This window comes from Opisthorchis viverrini (assembly GCF_000715545.1).
Source record: "Opisthorchis viverrini unplaced genomic scaffold opera_v5_90, whole genome shotgun sequence".
In the NCBI taxonomy this organism is placed as follows: Eukaryota; Metazoa; Platyhelminthes; class Trematoda; order Opisthorchiida; family Opisthorchiidae; genus Opisthorchis; species Opisthorchis viverrini.
The window spans coordinates 1,438,483-1,459,395 of NW_008751743.1; the positions used below are offsets into that span (position 1 = coordinate 1,438,483).

General features: G+C 45.0%; 2 protein-coding genes across 2 annotated transcripts in view; one reads left to right on the forward strand and one right to left on the reverse strand.

Annotated features, from left to right (window-relative positions):
- Positions 1-10,926, forward strand: T265_04949 (hypothetical protein; the record flags this gene model as incomplete). Its single annotated transcript, XM_009169817.1, has 5 exons — positions 1-768; positions 2,245-2,369; positions 7,987-8,128; positions 8,689-8,810; positions 10,158-10,926. The coding sequence occupies 5 exons, from the start codon at positions 696-698 to the stop codon at positions 10,377-10,379; spliced, it is 684 nt and encodes a 227-aa protein (XP_009168081.1).
- T265_04950 (hypothetical protein) overlaps positions 10,133-20,913 on the reverse strand; it is a gene marked incomplete at both ends in the record, with an annotated part of 25,538 nt that continues 14,757 nt past the window's right edge. The window contains one exon of the mRNA XM_009169818.1: positions 10,133-10,749. Within this exon, the coding sequence (XP_009168082.1) occupies positions 10,557-10,749 (193 nt within the window). The remainder of the gene's footprint in view (positions 10,750-20,913) is intronic.

Here is a 20,913-nt window from a genome sequence, read left to right on the forward strand (position 1 = left end):
AAAAGCGCTTGGTAAAAATAGGTGATCGCTTGACGGACAGACAAAGTTAACCAATCGAAACAGTGTAGCGTCAACCGCGCGTGGAGCCTGTTTAAGTCATGTTTATGGACTCAGTTAAATGAAGCCAGACTAAAGGCTGGGATGACACATTCCTTTCCGTTCAGAACCGTTCCGTTGAGAACCACTGGCTAATCATTTCGTTGTGGTTTTAGCTGGTTCTAGCCACGAAGAGCAGGCATCCTTCGAAAAAAGTATTCATTCAGACTAAATTGATGTTTAGGTCGTCTTTGCATCCTCCATGTTAAATAACCAGTAGTGCTCCATTTAACAGGTAAGGGTAGGAGGGATTGATTGCCAAATTCACATTCTACAAGAATCGACAAATTATTAGGAACATCCGACAGACACAAGCGAACTTCTCAGTAAGCTATTTTTCTATCGTGTGATCACTAACTCATCTCGTGCTGTTTTGTGGCCTGAAATCCCGACGCGACAGCTAGTCGGGACGCTTTGTTTCGACTGGTGCGTGACAGAGTAGAGCAAATGGTCAGCTGCTGAGTGTGCGGCACTGCGACTCTCATTGGCTAGTTGGAGCTGTCACACCCTGCAATGAATCGATGACCTTCATTTGCGAGGACATAAATTGTGCTGCATACACAAACATAGTGATCATTTTGCGCAGATAGTGATACACGATGTCTGCGCCAAGCACTGAGATTGAGTGTCTCGCGAGTCTTATACTTGATGAAGAACAGCTGCATGCAGTTGGTGAGTTGAATCCAGGATAAGAGACAATCCTATACTGCCTTCGCTGGTGTATTTATCCTGTTTTCAAGGCTCTGCACAACATAAGCTGTAATTTTAAGGAAAACCAGGGACTGCTTTGGCTATGAAGTTATGTATAAGACAGAACTGCATTATGTCACAAACTAGTCTCCAACAAACGCTGACTAGTGCCCATAATGATAATGAGTTGGCAGTTGCCATAGTGATGTCATTCATAAAGAAAAACACGATTACTAATTCAAGTTCGTAGAAAGCTGGATTGTCAAATGCATTTGAGAGCATCAAGGAAATTCAGGAATATGAGATTTTGTCAGCTCTGTAGAACAAAACTGGTGTCTGGATGATTCTGATAGCCAGTGGGCCAGGTTGCTGCTTCAGCTTCGTGAATTCGTTTAAGCCTGTCCTCCATTGTGTCCCAGTCTCGAGAGTGTCTTTACTTCTGTTGCGAAACGCTGACATCCAAGACTTCAATCAGGAATCCGTTTAATTTGGCGTCCGTATGTGTGTACTTTTGACCACTAAAATAACAAGGGTGTGTTATAGGGTTCGTCACACCATACGGAGTCAGATAGCCTTATGCAAGTGTATACTCTACTCACGCGAGTCCTATTAGTGAGTGAGACGTCACTTTGAGGGTTGTGACCCAGTAATAATAATAGTAGTAATATTAATAGTAATAACGCTCGTTCAGCTGTAACACATTTTCGGTGCACAGCTGTCATGCCACCCGAAGGAAGCACGAGGACTGAGGTACTACCAGACTGCCCGAGCCTTGACAGGAGCAGTCGAGAAGCCCAGCGTTAGGTTCAAACTGCGGACCTTCCGGTCATTCCACCTTGACAGTAATTCCATTGCCTATGAAATATGACACGCGTCAGAGCGCGCAATGACGATGCGTCCTTGCATGGTGGCGAGACGTTTGCAAACCAGTTACTTGCCTCGGTGAACAGATCAACTGCCAACTGATCAACAGCCAACTAACCCACCCAACGCACAAGTATTTAGACACATTACCAAAGGTTCTCTTGGTTTGTACAAAGCAACTTGTTCAGTCGAGAAGGGCAGGTGGAATCGTCATAAGCGACCGTTACTTTTTTCGAGACTATGGTGATGTAGGATTATCGTGTTTTTAGCGAAAAGCGATTAAACTACAAAGGGGAAAAGCACTGGTGCAGAGTCCTTGATGCTGATTGGGAGCGCAGGTGATTAAATGACAACATTAAAATTACCTCTGCCAAGGTTTGCACGGTTTGTATAGTCACAAAAGCTTTATTGTAGTGAAATTATTGCACCTTCACACCAGAAAAGTCAGCAGAAATTGTCAGAAAGCTCACTGTTGCCAGTATGTATGATCTGCCTAATGGATACCTTAAAAAACTAACCAGGAATATTCCGAGTGTTCGGTAACTGTCTTCTTGTTAATCAATCACAGCTTTTTTTGCTTCGACCACGTCACAGATCTTGTTGACTGGAGGGCGTTGCTTTGCGGAGACTGGAGGGACATGATGACACTTCTGGACTATATGACATCCATCAGGCCCTCAAATTCTTTCATGCGAAAATTGATAGTAGCAACCGAAGAGGTAAGTTGGCCATGTGTGCTGCTATCCAATATAATTCGTTGATTTCCAAATTGTCCTGCCCGGTTCCTCGTTCGCTAGATCGTCAAACCGACGTTTCTTAGGCTGATCTGATTATTAATGGTCCCGATCACAGTTTGTCACATAAGAGCAGCACGCCTTTACTGTTCAAATATGGTCGTTGTTCCCCGGCCAAGACTGAAAAGTGATTCACAAAGAAAGGTTGATGAAAACAGGATAGGGTTTTTCAGGGCATTGCTAGCCGAATGCGGGTGTGCCACTGTCACATCCTGCCTGATGCCCACAGTTCTGCATGCAGGCTGCCCAACCAGTCGTATACCAGGCCGTGTTTCTAACTCACGAGCTTACTGTTGTCCTGTGTCGCCGTCCCTCATCCAGGCCATTTACTGCTGTCAAGTCACCATATTTGTGCTGATCCTTGCTAAGGTTACGCTGCTGTCAAGTCACCATCATATTTGTGCTGATCCTTGCTAAGGTTACGGGCCATGCAGCCCGCTACCCACTCCGTCGAATAAATCCAGTCACCTTGTGGAATATAGCATAAAAGCCGTTACGCGTAGCTGTGATCATCACAGCTAGTGCGCTTGAGCGAAGGACTTTGGAACAACTGACTGGCAATCGATGTGCTTCGCTGATCAACTAAATCGTGCTTATTCGGTCATACATATGCGGATGGCTATTTTGAGCTAAGTCTATCATACCTAACGTGTAGTTTTATTCGGGATCAATCTAATTTGCCTTCATTGCTTGAAAAACAGTTGCATACGTTTATGTGCACTGCTTTTGAATTCTCCACCTTTACATTCTTTATGCCCTTACGGTTTGCTGGAAAACTAGATTATCATCATTGTAATGTACTACTCATAAGGTTGCTGAAAATCCGTCGACAGCCCACGACCGGTTTCGCCTTTCTTGGGGCTCGTCAGGTAGGCGCAGTCCCCTGGTTGTCTGAGAACATCATAAACGAGAGATTCAGCTGGGTTCCAGGTGAGTCTCTCGAAAGAACCAAATTAGTTTGCAAATGAGTGTATATTCGCTAATTTCGTGCAATTTGGTTTCAAGTAGAACATAAGGTTGACGGAAACCCGGGGACTGCGCCTAGTTGCTGAGCCGTAAGAAGGGCGAAACCGATCGTGGGCTGTCTACGGATTTTCAGCAACCAAATTAGTTTGCAAATGAGTGTATATTCGCTAGATTATCATCAGTTGCCACCTACAGACCGCCACTGAAAAAAATATCTCTAGTTTAAGAGAATTCATAATGCTGATCGAAAATATCTCCAAGCATAGCTCACAGAGGATTTGTGCAGAATCCATAGTACATAGCCCCGCCTATCATGACCGTTGCAAAGAAGCCAATATACTTGAGTTTATCGTATAAAGGCGATCTGTTGGCTGATATAGTCAATCAACGTTTGTTTCACTCCCTACAATGCACGTTTTTAGTTGCAACCCTGCGGTCCTGGTCTACAACAAACCCTTTGCTCAACTTAAACCTCAAAGACAAGATGTCAGTCCCTACCCAGAATATGGTTGTGCATTCTCCTGTTGTTGTTCAGGGGAGTATGTTGGGTGCACGACACGACAACTTTCTAAGAGAATACGCGAGCACCTCTATTACCGGAATACCATTAACCTCAACAGTTCAGCCAAAATCTCGATTGTGTCCCACCTAATTGATACCAGGCACGCAGTCATGCCAAATGAGTCATTTCAAGTCATTTACCGTGTACCACATAGACTGTCAGTATCTTTTCAATGGCATTGCTTGACTACAGCCGAGCCAGTCGTTATACGCCTGAGAAACCCGGTACTGTGCTGTTTAAAGCGTTTCGTACGAACGCTGAGTCTGCCTTGGTCGTGTGACACGAATCAACCGGCCAAGTCACTCAACAACCCTCTTGACTGTCTCACAGCATCCGACCAGATGCGACATGGGGGGAGCGCAAACAACCAGTCGTTCGTGTCTCCACGTTTTGCATTTCACTAACCAATCTTCGCGGTGTATTTCATTTTTCGCTCTTATTTTAACCATTAGATATGTACTCACCTGATGACTAGATTCCGAAAACATTAATGTTCGTCACTGTGCTCTTTTTCAAACCATAGGGATATTTAAGCAATATGCCATTTTGACTTCCATACAATCAACAAATTTATTGGGCCACATATATGTGGAACGCGAGGAAGGGCACAGAATGGAGGGATTTGGCCGTGGTCTTTAAGCACTGCATTGAGCAAGACTCGGGCGGTAAAACACTGGCACTAAAATTGCTAACTACTTTCAACGTGACAGGATTGGGACATGATTCAGCCCATACAACGGGATTTTCTAGATGTAGAAATGCCAGTTAGCATACACACATGCGGAGGGTTTACAGTATCCCTAACCGCAAAGAGCATGCACACAATTGTTCTTGTAAGTGACAGGTCATAGAATTTTGAATTCCCGGGGATGTAGAAGGACTACCGACCTCCGTCGTTAATAGTCACTTACACCGTCTGAAAGCAGGACCGCATCACCTGCCGTGTGTCCGATAGGGTGCAAAAGCAACCTAAAGAACCGGAGGGAGTCCAACTTTCAGTGTGACCTAGAACGTCATTTCTGTGGGACACAACATCAGCTCCAGCAATAAATCCAATCTGATAGCGTAGCGCTGCTTGCCTTTCATTTCCATACTGCATTTGCATATTTGTCGATTTCTGCTTGCTCTTGTCTAACTTGTATGACCCGACACCAGCAGGACGCCTTTGTGCACGTACGTGTGCTAGTGCATCCATCCAAACTGGTCCTTTTTCTAACCAGCATTCAGAATCATGAGACTGATATCGGGTAGAATGGTCGGTTAAATACGTTACCGGGATTCCATTTCACTCGCGAACTGTGTTTACCAACTACTATTTATACTTGGGTACTTGTTGATACTATGAAAGTAGAAAGCTAAGGTTGACTGCAGACATTTACACATATGTGCGCAGTTAGTACTTTTGATTCCCGAACCAACCTCGGGGATCGTTTAAAAGGACCCAGGGTCCAGTTTCGGGTACTCAGCACCCCGACTATCTAGCATAGTGGGAAAGTTCAAGCGTCTCTTTATTTTGTCAGTTTGATACAGCTATAGGTGTAGTCGATATTCTGCGGTGTTTCACTTAACTCACTTGGAAACAAGACGTATCTCTAGATCTTTCGTTTTGCCACCTGTTCATCGGTGGAAATGTTTTCAAGCCTGCAAATGAACTCATGTGAGTGGATTGTGTTTTAGTCTGCACATTCAGTGTGCAAAAAATGTTTTGCAGCAAAACATTTCTTACCGTGATCTTGATCACGTGGTACCAGCTTTCACTTGTATGCGTATTCAAATCTGATGCCAAGCGCGTTTCGGACATGATCTGCATATTTTACGTCTCGCGACTGAGGTGACATGAGATAAAACCAAAGTGACAAATTTTGTATACCCACTATTGTGGTCTATGGTTTAAGCATCATACTCCACTTACCCTAGAAGTCTATGCCCGTTCGGGCCCTGTCAGTTAAGCAGCCATGTACTAAGGCTAACCTGCTTCATCCTGCTACGGTTTGGGTGACCAAAAATGGGAAAGCGTGGGAGATACACCCAAGCATGATCAGCTGGTTCGGGAAACTGGATAGCTGCACGTTAAACACGATAGCTTTGGTGTACGAGCACCACTGACTGCGCGATTGAGCCATGTCTGCCAGTGTCCATTAACCACTGATGAGTTGAGTTCCGGGGCTACCATCCAGCGAAGCGGAAGTTTTCAACCTGACTGATTTTATTGGTCAGCGTTTCTATGTTTCGTTGTAAGGTCACAGACGGCCCATCTTTCCGTCACTGCTACCCGAATGCGAAGTGCATGTCCTAACCAGCGCAACTTGTGAAGCATGAGCAACTCAATCGCCATCGGAGAGTTTATTTTCCCTAAAAGCCTTCTGGTGCTTCGGCGACAGTGAATGTCATAAACTGGCAGCTAAGAACCGGTCCATTTGGGAGTAAGTCAAGGAGTTCGTTGACGGTGCTTACTATCTTGGCGCATGATTCATTGGTTTGACGAATCCAATGTGGAGTCCCATTGCATATATGTGACTACGAGTAGTGTTGGCAGAAGCTGGGTGTGGGTTTGACGATCCAATGTGGAGTCCCATTGCATATATGTGACTACGAGTAGTGTTGGCAGAAGCTGGGTGTGAGGCTTAATTATCCGGTAATGAAGAAGTCACAGGTTCATTTCTAGTTAGACATAACTCTAGTTTTTGGCGCGAATTCCTTTGTTAAATTTGTGGTAGGCGATCCTGTTGAAGATCATGCTTTTACGCAAGAACAATGGGGATATTATCCACCCACTAAAGAAGTCGATTTGTGGAGGATAAGAGCTAAATTTCTTGGCGGTCAAAATTTGGTACTAAGGACTGGTGTTGGAAGCAGAAGCTAGCGGAGCGCCTGCTGGTGCATGACTTAGTACCACCAACAAACGAAGTCAGATTAATGTACTGGTGCTCATCCCATCCACTTCGATTCCCTTCTGGGACCCGTAAGAAGGTACTCCTACTTTCCTGAAATATTTATCACGAAGAGTTCTTAATGGTGTTCGAGAATTATCCTGTTTTTGTCCGTGTATCCGTACCCCTCTAGAGAGACTATTCGTAGTCCGTCCCTTGCATCTCCAGGATATTCCTTTCAGTTTGCATAACGTACAGCTTTTTGAGACACATTGATAAGTCTTTCTTCCTGGAATACATGTCGATTCCACTTACCACATATCTAAATGCTGCTCCTCTCTGGTTCAATATACGTTTTTTCTGCTTTTGTCGGGCAATTTTCGTGCGCCTTAACATGTACGACAAAACGGGGAAAGATGCTGCACACAACCTGTGGCAGCATGACCAGTCGAGCTTATGCTATATAACTGAGTTATGACGAAACGAAACAAGGTTACAGTATCAAGCCCGATTGTTCGACGTTTCGTCCAACGCGGGTGACCCTGTTCATGGTTTGGATAAGCCGCGCTGGCCGAAAAGTCGAGCAATAGGTCTCATCACAATGTAAATTAAATGTTCAACGCAACTCCCAATCTACTCGACTTCACTCGCACTGATATCGGTATGGATATTATCAGGCTTGTAATATTCTCTAAACCAGATGTGGAAGTATTTCGCTTGAACATTCCATCTCCAGTATTCACCTGGACCGGTTACCGAATTCAAAACGTGAAAAGCAACTCGTTTAATTCGATCAATTTATTCGCATGCGATGATTTCGTTGGGGGACTTACCAAGTCTGACAAAGAAGCACCTATGGAATACGAATATTCACCTTGATGGAATGGATTTGAGTTTGACCAGAAGCGCTGAAAATAGATTCGGCTGTTGTAAATTCCCATAGAAAAAAATCATGCAGGGTCGATCATTAGTGAATGACACTGTTGCTCCTCAGGCAACATGTTTGAGTCTAAATCAGTACCTGGTTGTGATGTGTCGTATTTGCAACAATTGAGAGTGCTTGAAGTGAATCCTTCCAGCAGCTGTTGTTCAGACACAAACTGAGTGACAACACCAGAATTAAGGATGTTTAACAGTTTCTCAGACACCGCCAAACTATGGACAGACCACTTCTCTGAATCACAGCATTACCAATGTCCCCCTCTCTCTTACATTCCAGTTAGATCCGTTTATCGACAAGTATTTTGGGAAAGAAGACATACGTATTGTAAACTGGAACGAATCTGGTAAGTTGATATGGAAAATCTCAGGTTACACGCATTTCGTTTTTGGCCCGGTTTTGGTGAGTGTGCGACATCTTTTCGTTAAAAGTTCTGTTATACGTGTCGATGGAGTAATCGAGAGGGAGTTCTCAAAGATTTTCGAAATTCTCAGACCGTTTATTGACCAAGGTCCGGTAAGCTCCTTCGACGGATAACGTAGGTGTGGTATAATACCCTAAGCCTTGATGAAGCGAGACCGCGGTCGCATGATACGTAGGCATGACCAGCAGAAGAACGTCCATCATCCAAAGTAGCACAGCTCCAACCAGGCTTCGTGATGGTAAGATGGAGATTGGTTGCCAGCTGCACTTCACTTTCCACTACAAACTCGTTCTGCATCTCCGAAGCTTTTATGTACCTATGTGTATGAAGTGCAAATGATGCGTCGATTGGGTTCCGGAACGGTACCACTTAGTTCAGTAGTGTTATATACAATGGTCCCAGCGAACTTATATTTTTGTATTCGCACATATAGGTAACGACGCTCAGCTCACTATGTTTGACCTTTAACCTCTCTTTTTAAGCCTACGAAGAGGAGCTGATAGAACGTATCAGATCGCCCAGACAATCCTATGTGGTCACCTTGGCCATTGACTTCCAGCCCACGCCACGTAGACTGAGGCGGATACGCGCGATCCTGGAGAAGGTGAGATGATTGCTTTGGTTATGGCCGAACTAGTCGTAAACTTCAGTTGAAAAACTGGCTTGTCCCCTAGGTGAAGTGAGCCTATGTTGTATGAATGACTCACGCTACAAGTCGGAATGATCAAGTCTTACACTTTTCTTGGTATCTAAGGCGAAATCCGGCTAGGTGTTGTAGAATTCATTATCTTGAAGCACTAGGACGTTCATGGTAAACGTGGACTAGTTGGCTTACATTAGTGTCGTCCAGATATATGTTGCATTTAAGGAAAAATCCTACTTCTTTAGTGTTATTCTAGTTGTGAGATGCCTGTGATGTTCACAACTGAGAGTGGTGGTCCAATACCTTTGACATTAGCCAGAAGCTAATAAAAACAAACAGCTGAATAAATTACGGAGTATACATTGTATTGGGTTCGACGGATGCATTGTTCAGCGGTCCAAATTTACCATTCACCTGAACATAAGATGTGTTCCATGCCCAGTCACTGAACTAGACCAAACTAAACTAGACCAGACCGAACTGACACCCGGGCAAAGGCAGGTCACATTGTATTGGGTTCGACAGATGCAGTGTTCAGCGGTCCAACTTTACTGTTCACTTGAACATAAGATGTGCTCCATGCCCAGTCACGGAACTAGACCAGACTAAACCTGACCGAACTGACACCCGGGCAAAGGCAGGTAGGATATTTGATGGTTGAATTAGTGATTTGGTCAAAGAGGATATGAGTCGGAGCAAAATTCACTGTATAAAACAATGATACCATCTAATAAGCTTGTCTCATCGGGAATATTCTTGATGGACCAAGGTGGTCTCAAGGACTTCGCGTGACACAAGGACACAACCGAACGGTAATCGCCTTAGCTGCTTCCAATACTCTTTGGTGCACGACCTTGGGAGATTTTATTGCACTCGGTTAACTGCTCTGAACCACTCCACTGGATTGATCTGATAGCTGCATCGGGAGGGCTGGTCATGTGCCTGGCCGGTCCAGGGTTCAAACAACCTGGTTTGCGCTGACGCATACTCTCGGATAGGTACCGAGTTACACGGCCAACACTGTTTACTCAAAGCTGGCAAATGAATGGATAAACGCGCAGTGGTAAGTCACGAAAGGACATCTATCCTTAAGGTTGGTCTTGAGCGGTGGTCGTGATTTTTGGCACCCTTATACTCCTTAAGGTAATTAAAAAGGAAAGTTTGATTGACGTTAGAAGTCCCCAAGTTTAAAGTTTCGCTGAAGAGAGAGATCGTCGAGAATTGTTGTACGACAGTACGACTGTGTGAAAACCGAAGACAACTGTAACTGAATATACAAACATTTCCTTCGTTCCTCCACCCCCGCAGTCTGGAACGTTGGTCATTCCACACGAACTCCCTGAATGGCGGACTCGTTATCCCGACCTGATGCAAAGTTTCTCCAAGGACGGTGGTCGGTTTATCAAGCTTTTTGAAACAATGTCAACAACCAGTCGGACTAGAGAGATTGAATTTCGCCTACAGACAGGACGTGCAGGGTGCCGAAGACTATACAGTTTTACAGATAACATGGATGATCGTGCGCGGTAGGGAGTGGCGATCTGAGTTCGCTTGGTCATCTGTTAGTCATAGAGTGCCAACATCTCCCTTCACCATAAAATGTGCCAAACAAACATCTGTAAATAGCATCTGTAACCATAGATCCCGTCTCAGAACGAAAAGACAACCACAGAAAAGAAGAAACTGTACACACAGTTTACATATTTTTCACACAGTGTTTTTTACTCGAAAATCATACAATTCTTCTGCTTCACTCTCCTCCGATTCTGATGAGGTAGTGGGTTCTTTTTTTAACCGCGAGGGTGAGGGCGCTTGCTGACTTTGAACAGTTTGATCTTTGCGTTTCGACTCCAGAGCTTCGATTTCCAGCTGCAACTGTTGTATTCGTTCCCACTTTTCACTACAAGCACAAAATCAAAATATACATGTTATACTGGTAAGCACTACATAACAAACGCTCAGAAGTGACAAAATGGTTGAAATGTTATCAAAATATACAGCAACCCTCCATGGGAACAGAGAGTACTTCAGAGAAGTCCACAATGGAATTCTCTATCACCTACGATCTCAGGTGCAACCTATATTCTTCCATCACAAACTTCTTCCTTCGGGAAACACCGGGAAGAAATCTACTACACTAGACTCGGTCGCATAGACGGTGGTTGGGCCGAGTTTGCACAGTGTACCATCAAGTCGTTATTCCGGAACAATCTGAAAGCACCTTCGTACCTTATTAAGTGATATGAACAGTGCAATATGCAAAATCACTGTTGCTCAAGGGAAATAAGGTTTTGAACACGCAACCAGGAACGTTCAACTATGGATATGATAAACATACACCCTCCATGGAACAGAGAGTACTTCAGAGAAGTCCACAATGGAATTCTCTATCACCTACGATCTCAGGTGCAACCTATATTCTTCCATCACAAACTTCTTCCTTCGGGAAACACCGGGAAGAAATCTACTACACTAGACTCGGTCGCATAGACGGTGGTTGGGCCGAGTTTGCACAGTGTACCATCAAGTCGTTATTCCGGAACAATCTGAAAGCACCTTCGTACCTTATTAAGTGATATGAACAGTGCAATATGCAAAATCACTGTTGCTCAAGGGAAATAAGGTTTTGAACACGCAACCAGGAACGTTCAACTATGGATATGATAAACATACAGGTGCATTCTAATTTAAACTGCGAGACAGGGCAACCTATGAGCCTTGCGAATGGCCCGACGGTATGCAGATGACTGACGGAACAACCATAAAAAAAGACTGTTTGAGTTGACTTTCTGAGCTAATTTTTCCTTCCATGGGAAGCGTCAAATCTGGTTTGCCCTCTCAAGCTACGGATAGCGAACGTCATGGCTCACAAATAAAATCTAAACAACCAAACATCTGTTTCAATTGACCCCACCTTAGTAAGGCACTAGTGGGCTACGCAAGAGCTACGCTCAGATCTAGTGTAATATACATATGAACAACGTATGCCTAGCTGATTTAAAAGCTACAGATATATTATTCTAGCAATTTACGATGCGCAAACACTCGTAACGCTCGGATTATGCTAACAAACCTGGAAAACATCGTGATAGCGGTCCAAACTTAAAGCTAAAGGCTCAGAATGGGGTAATCGAAACAGACCGAGGCTCAGCAGTCGAAATGCTCCAACTATCCGCATATGACACGGATTATAAGGAGAAGGTAGATACGCCTTCTTCCATTTGGAAACTGGAATGTGATAAAAATAATCGTTCAGCCGTAATGCCCTTACGGATCCTAGCTACCACGCCACACAAATGAAGCACGAAGGTTTGGATACTGTCAGGTTGCCCAAGCCTAGACAGGATGAGTCGAGATGCAGAGTTCGAGTTCGAACCACGAACCTTCCTGTCAGTAGATCCGCACTCTAACCACTGAGCCATGTGAAACGTGAAAACGTTCCTAGATAGCGGTGGATGGGACAGGCCTAAAAGATGAACTGTTCTTTTTGCAAAAGAATTCAAACCCCAGAGGATAGACCTCAATGCAATCAGTGAGACCTGGCTAGCTGATCGAGGAAAGCTACGAGAGACTGAACTTTAAAAGAAAGGTCTTTTGTTTATTGTCAATAGGCAGCGTGGAGCATAAGGCACTTCGGTCAGATAACTGACAGTCAACTGACCCAGGGGCGATTGATTCTGTGGTGGGAAGGGGTTGGGGAGGGACACGGGGGAAACAGAATCAGTCAGGTGGCATCGAGGGTGCTCTATGGTCTTACCCTTTGATGAGTGAATGAACACAAGAGGCAGATACGCGAAAACGAGGCTGGGTTCCGTCCTACAAGAGGATGCATCGATTCGAGATTCATTTGACCGAAATGACTAACTGGTATACACTCTGAATCGAGAGGATAATTTGCTGTTTATCAAGAGACTCAATGATCCGATGAACACAGACGCCCGAAAGCAATTCAAAAGCGCGAGGACTAAGCCTCTGAAGCATCCAAAATGGATAAGAGTGAAGACTGGAACAAACGTAGTGAATACCTTCAGGCGTACGCCGTGGTCGTTGTTGAGTTAGATGGAATTTAGTGGTAAGAGGACAAATTTACAGATCGGAAGGCCCATGGATCCAGCAAAACCTTGACATCCTCGCTGCCCCCATTTAGACTTGGGCAACCTGGCACTATCTCAGTCCCAATTCTTCCTTCGGGTGTCATGTCAGCTATTTACTGAAAGGGTGTTACAGCTGAACGACTATTTATTATTTTATCTATTGTGTCACAAACAATTCTTTGACAAACTGAGAACTCTGTGGACCGAACGTTCACCATATTCAACTGATAAAACACAAACTGCTGGGAAACTTGACAACTTCGATAAAATTCTAGGAGTCTGGAAACAACCGTTTGAAAAAGCTCGACCCACCAGGAGATGTCGACTACGCAGCCCTAGTGTAGCGACATGCCGTGAAGAACTACTTGGCTGACTTGTCTACTGCCGCGGAATTTCTGAGAGCTATAAACCGATGGGACTAGACGTGTGTCCGCATAATCGTTCAAGCTGGGGGGACCGTAACTACAGGACGAAATTCAGAACCCAAACGAATTTCTCTACCTACTTTGCAGAATTTGGGAGATGGAAGAGGCTACGCAAGATTTCAAGGATCAAAAGGTTATCACTGTGTATGAAAGGAAAGCGATTCGACAGAAGACAAACATACAAGTACGGCGGAATCAGTTTTAACGTACAGGATGCAAGATTATGGTTCGTATCCTTCTCTATCGACTAGTGGCTGGAATTCTGGAGAAGAGCGTTCCTGAATAGCATTGTGGATTTCAAAACGCCGCAAGACAAATCTAAGGAGCGTGTTATGGACAGGACCAAATTCTCTGTGGACTATTTGTGGACTCATTAAAGCCTTTGTTTGAGCCAACAGAGGAGCACTGTGGATCGTACTACGGAAGTAGGGCTGTACAAACAAATTTGTCAACCTCATCAAAGACCGGGATGAAAACCCCAGGTGCGCAACTGTGGAGTTACTTTCAAAGATTTCTTCAGCGACGCCAGAATGAGGCAGAGCTGTGCTCTTGCGCAAACCCCTATAAGCGTTTATCTGGCAATCGTCTGTACAGAGGCGTTTTGTCGCTGAGATATTGGTGTACAAATTCAACACTCGTTGGCTGATTAGCTGTACAGTTTCGGGGCCCAAACACCTGCGCGAGTCCTGAGGCGGAGTTACAGCGCTCAGCAGAGTTCCACTTTTAACGAAATACCGGCATTGTGGAAAAGTTTGCCTTTTATCAGCCTCCATTGGAACATTATGAAAAAGTTTGCCTTTTATCAGCCTCCATTGGGGATCCAACATAAGGCACAGCAGGTTAAGCCGAATGGACGAGATAGCGCGCTGCATGAATTTTCGCTACCTTAGCATCAAACCCAGACCTAACACTTGGCAATGAAATGAACGAACGAATTCCAAAAAACAGTATGGCATTTATTCGCCTTAACCAGTCATCGCTTGCACATGGACACCAAGATTGCATTGTGTTGAGCTGTTGTGCTGTGTACGTAACTTGTGGGCGCACGTGCGTAGAATGGTTGGCATTGTGGGTCACCATCTTACTCACCGGTCCACCTGATAAACGCAACCGTCTGGAACCAGGGTAAGTTTGCTCCATTTTGTAATGAGTAACCACCATACACTATCATTCTAAGAATGACAAAATCATTACCCCAGGGTTAGCAGAGTACTACCTTGGTGGTGTGTTGATGGGCTGGTCCCAGTGCCGGCGCCTATCATCGTGTGTAGGCTCGCCGAGGACTTGCAACAGTCCTCTGCACGTTTGCCCGCAACACGTGTACGCTGCTACACTGGGGGGGGGGGGGCATCACGTTGAAAGGTAAAGCAATATATGGATAACGCCTGTGCGTCGACTATAACCGGATGACTGGTGCCGGTGCCTATCATCGTGTTTAGGCTGGCCGAGGGCTTGCAACAGTCCTCTGTACGTTTGCCCGCCGGCCTTATTCACTCGGATTTATATCGGCACTAAAGGCCTGCGCGCAGCACACGTTCAGCTCCGCACTAACCGTCTATCGCTTCTTACTATGCCCAGGGATCCGGCGCTTTGGACATTGTCGACCGGATACCAACCATTCATAAGACAATCAAATACCACAATGACGGGTAAACAAAGCCGTCATAAAACGAATTTCTACTACCAAAGCATCAGCTGAATGATTTACTGAGCTCCGAACCCCGTGTGGGTGGTTTCTGAACTGGTTTCTGGTCGCTGCTTAACACACTATTCTGCTTTGAATTTGGAGTCCGTGTACCTGAGGGCTAGGTAACTCCCCTACCTTCATTACACCGCGTTGGTATCATACTATTAGTACGTGGTTGGCTGCACACCGCAGGTTACCGCAGAGCCATTCAACACTGCGAAAAAACATCACACAAATAGTTTGTGGGTTTGAAAGTAGTGAGGAACGGAAGCCAATGAATCACGTGATTTATCCGGTCGAGATATATCAACTTCAAGTGAACTGTATGAATAGTCTGGTTAGAATGAAGTCTCATGTGCCAAAACACTCTATCCTAAACCTTGAGGGCACTCCGGCGATGGCGAGCAGTTACAGTAAACAGAACCAGCCAGTATGTACCGGATCTTATGTTGCTGGAGTGATCACAAGTGGTTAGTGCTGATCGGCTGGTTTCCGGACTTTAACTGTACTGGACCAAGCAAGCGATGGGGAGCTACTCAATCTCAGTACGTGAAACTGCACCCTTTTTGGATGCATAAACACCACGCCCGTGGTGATCACATGACCTCGAGTCATGTGATGCCTGTTTCTAGTTTCAGGTCATCCAAATAAGGTGCGGCACCACTTAATCTGAGAGGTGACACTAGCCGTACTCCAGAGAAGCGCACATTATGCACACACGAGGTCAAGAGTTGTAGGCTGACCTAAACGGTAGGACTGATGAGTGAGCTGCTCACGCTGATGACTACACCGAGATACGATTGCCCCAGGCTCCTAAACTAACGTGTCTTACATGGTGAAATTCATACCGAAATTCCATAAGTGACAACAGTAAATATATAGAAAGGATAGAGTATAACGTAACTGAATGCCCTAGTTCAGGGGTCAGATTCGGGTAGTACCTCAACGTTGTCCGCGACATGCTACATGTGTATAGGGGAAACCTGGGCCCCCTTAAAGCAAATACTGCAACGTGGTCACAATTGTATGTGGGTTTCATAGCCAACTGGAAAGTGATTGGTACTATAGTTTTCACTAGTTGATGCACGTAATCCTGTTGGACAGGTCCACGATTGGACCAGAGACCTTACTGCTCTCACTTAAACTGGTCAACACGCCAAACACGGTCCTTCCTTGCAGGTGCGTCTGAAGAGTGTTAGGGCACGTTTTAGTGTGAAATTCGAGGCGGCTGTACCACTGTCTTTGAACATCACGAGGTAATTTTCATTGAACAAGGTCCTCCGCGGTCATAATTCAACCGATTCCATGTTGACTAGCTTGTTGGACTGGATTCAATTTACCAGTCGAATGAAACCTACTACTTCCAGTGCCATTATGATGGAGCAGATGGACTTCAGTTTTCGAGTTCTAGTGGGGTATCTTTCTATCGGAAAATGCAATTCTACAGGTACCCTAAAATGGCGAATACGTATCGGGATTGTGAGCATCGCGTAGTGACCCGATCAGATGCATTCCTGACAGAACTAATGCAACTACCCAGATACGCACAACACGCCACAATTTCTCTTCTCAAATTGCCGACAGCATGTTAGGAGTGTATTTGCTGAAGCATGACTTCAGGCTTCTTATACTCAACATACAGAACGGTGTTTCCCAGGGCAACGATTTGAGCACCTCTAGTGTTTATACCATCACGTTATCATAGACGAGATCGAACGAAGATGGGCACCTTTCTCACATACTACTTTTGGAGAGTTACCCGTACACGCCAAGTAGGTGACTTTTATTTCTGTCGCTCAGTGTGGCCTACCGGTTTGATTACTTTAGACATAGACCTACAAGTTCTACATTTGCTCTTCATTATTAATTCCGAGTCGTTAAGGTGATTGGCTTGATTATCTGTCATAATGATGGGAGGTTCCTCAGCCCATTGTCCAAGGGACTGGGACTAGCGCTCTACTTCACTATGTGTTCCATTGCCCATGGTAAGCTCATACCCAGGATAATCGATTTTGAAAGTCTAAATATCTTAGCTCACACGATATACATGGTGCTCAACAAAACTGCTCCCATGAGCCTGGGAGAATGTTGAAACAAAGGCATAAGGTCGTATCTAGAAGATATCTTGATTCTACTCAAACGCAAAATTATCCCGGAAAATGATAGCTGTGCAATCTTCGTGCCTTCTAATTCCACATGAGGACAAGGGATAAGGAGGCAAAGTTTGAGCCATTCCAAAGAGATTGTATATGGCCCGGAAAGTTACGGAGTCCACAATACGCCGTGAAATAAGATATCTAATCTGAAATTACACTCGAAGTGGGGCATACTTCTGAATACCCGAGATGGCTCAAGTGGCTAGAGCGCGAATTTACTGACCGGAAGGTCCGTGGTTCGAACCCGACTTCTGCCTCTCGACTTCCCCTGTCTAGGCTTGGGCAACCTGACAGTATCCTAGCCCTCGTGCTTCCTTCGGGTGGCATGGCAGCTAGGCACCGGAAGGTTGTAACAGCTGAAAGATATAGCCACGAGAGTAAACGCACGAGCTCCTGACCGAGATGTTTCAGGTGGAAATCTACCCTTATCTTCTGAACGGCAGTAAAAAAAAGTATACGTCAACTACTTGATCTGCGCTGAATGAAAAGATTGTGTTGTAGGGTTGATTCATTTATCAAGTACCTCCGACTGGTCACCAATGGCATGATTCAGTTCGTTATCGACTGCACGGGCTGCCGCTATCCAGTAGTTTACCGGTATGTCAGAATATTTAGTAAAACCAAGTGCATGAATTCTGTTTCAGACCGCACATTATGGCACAATCGTATGATGGTGCATTACATGCACCATGCACAGCTATCGACCCAGTTATCTGGCACATGAAAAGTTGGTCGGCTCGATAGTTGCTCCTCTTAGCAAATCACCATACTTTACTGGGTGTGTACGTGCGTGCATTAACTCACCTGATTCTCATCGCTGATCGAAATCAAGTGCAACGTTGGCACAGACAACTAGTTCCACATAAACCTGTACGAGAACCATTTATTGTATGTAAGGTCCCAACACGGTTACTAACTGATTCACATGTGTACTCCATATGCATGTGAATGGCACCTGTGCTAGGGCGGAAAACCTTTGGCCAATGAGTTTGCGTGCACAAATGTGTGTAGAAACAATCAGTTTGATCCTGAAGGGATTCAAATAAGCAAACAACAGTCGTTCATTTGTGTGTATGCGTGTAAACAACGGTCAGCAGTCTCTGGAATAGATGAAAGCACTAAAACCGACTTTCTTCTGTAGGAGGTAGTAGCGGACAAACTGAATTGAAATGAGGTGAGGTTGTCTGACGGAAATAACAAATGACCAACTCAGGAAAGAATAAACAAATACGAAAAATTCGATAAATGCCCCGAAAATGGACCAAAGTCAAGCTCATCATACGTACGCACATTACCGAGCATTCTCAACATACCTTTCACACGATACTGCGCTTTTCAGGCAACAACAACAAAAACCATTATCAAGCACTAGTAACAACCAAACTATTGTGAGTTTCTCCATCCCGTATTCCAACTGCGTTTTCAACAATCATTGTAACTGTGGCGCCGTCCACGTATCCAGGGCTGACTCAAGGCTGAACAGGAACGAGTTAGCAGCAGTACAAAAATTTGACTGCCGGCCAGAAAACCGGACTTGACAGCACAAGCCTTTCCCTCCTTGGTGCTGAGTCCGCAACTGGGGCACCTAGGACAGGTGCCCTCCTAAGTCCTGAAGCCTGTTTTCATGATGGAAGGCCATAGTATGAGAAGAACTGGTCTCCTGTATGATAGTTCTCCTTCGTGGAGATCGACATCGTATTCGGGGATACGTTGGAAACTTTAGCCACGGAACCCCGAAAGTGGTGACGCTTCATATAGACCGATCTTCCAATAATTACGGTCTTTGTAGAATTTTGCGAATTCGGGTGGTATCTAATGTTGGAAAGCCACACCCTTAATCCTTGAGGCGATAAGTTTTCCAACGCTTGATTCCGGTTTGTTGTTCCTGTTTATTATCCAAATGATGGGTGTGTATTGAATAAAAGCACGTATGAGCACGTGGGGCCGCCGTGAAACACGTGCATAACAACACCATGTGCTGTGTGCATCCAAACTAAACGTGGCTCAACCATTTTCCGAAAATATTTAGCTGAATACAGTTTTCGGAGTTTTGTTAGATGAGGATAACGAGTTGCCATCGGTTGACTTCCATGAGCTGATGTAAACTTCTCTGACTATGTTGTTCAGCCACCTACTTCTTGCCGCATCTTCAGTAAGAACATAAGGGTTGCGTAATAAAGGTTGGAGCTGGTTGTGATTCAAACAAGGTGCTTCCTGTTTCTTTATCACAGGATGATGTCTGGTTAAGCTGACGGGATCTAATGAGACAGAAAAGCAAGTACGTGCGAACAAACAACCGACGGAACGCGCAGTCACTTGTCCACCTTATAGCTAGCATTGATGACATTTTTGGTATCTTGAACGTCGCGCCAGCTGAAACACGAAGTGGCCATTGTGGGGCAAATGCAGACGGACTTCAGATGAGTACAATTCTGTTACTACAGTGATTACACAAATGTAGCCTTGTGTGGACAGAGAGGCTCGACGGAACCAAGAAGTTGAAGAACTGGAAGAGATAAGTGCAGTTGGGAAGGCACGGAAGGTGCTCTAATTGACCCGCAAAACAGGACCTAAAAGACCTTCTGGCTAGTCAATCAAAGACAATATTGGAAATTTAATCTATGGTAAAGACCGAAACCTAGAACGCTTGTCAGAATATTTTCAACGACAGTTTAGTTGGCCTTCTACTCTCCTGTCTGCTTTTTATTCAACGCCCTCTTTATTCGTTGTCTATGAGTTTATATCTCCCGCCCACTTGATGATGGCCTTTTGCTTTAAAACCTTTTTGGGCTGCTGAGCCATCAATGAGGTTAGGGCTGCATGTACAGGGCAGCTTTAAGAGATGTCATACTATATCGTTGTAAGGCTTAGCCTCTCCAATCCAAAGACCTTAGGCACCCACACAACTTCGATCATCGGTGTCTCCGTAGCATAGCAAGAGTTAGCTGGCTGCAGCTAACGGTGCGTCGGTGCGTACTTGGTCACAGTCATAATCGTTAGAAAACTAGTTTAGCCTAACCAGGTTGATGTGGTCTGGACACGCATTACGTATGCCCAACCACCGTCTACCCAAGAAGCAGTACGTATGCCCAAACACCGTCTACCCAAGAATGCCTTGTTTTCCCTTCCAAATTACTGTCGGCGAAAGGTTCGCGGGGAGCTAACCATGACACAACGTAAAATGAAAGCGGCCGTAGTCAAAGTGAGTGTTGTAGGATCTCCGCGCTTTCTCGGTTTCGGTCCGCGTGAACCTGTTTGCACGTGACTGGAACGTAACCGATCCTGGTGGCGTGCATGCTGTCATTTCCAGCAGAACTGCTTAGCTAGAGTCCACATGCCGCTGTGTGCTGGGCTTATGTAGGGTGAGGTCCGCGAGGGACAGTGGATAAATCCCACTGACCTTAATTCCACATGATGCGTAGATTAGTTTGTTTTCATTGCTGTCCAAAAGTTTAGGCACCTTATCCTTAGTCGTTTTCCTTAAGGATTTAAAGCTTCTTCGCACCAAGTTCCTACAATACTTTTGCTTTCCACTCTTTGCTAAAGATATCTTGCTTCATGTTGTATGGCAGGTGAGAATCAGTATGTACTTCCGGTGTATGATGCCCATGACGATGATGACTATTGGTGCAGAAACCATCCCAAAACACCTTTGGAAGTGAGGTTGTGTCAAATCACTTTCTGATCGCATACCAAATTTTG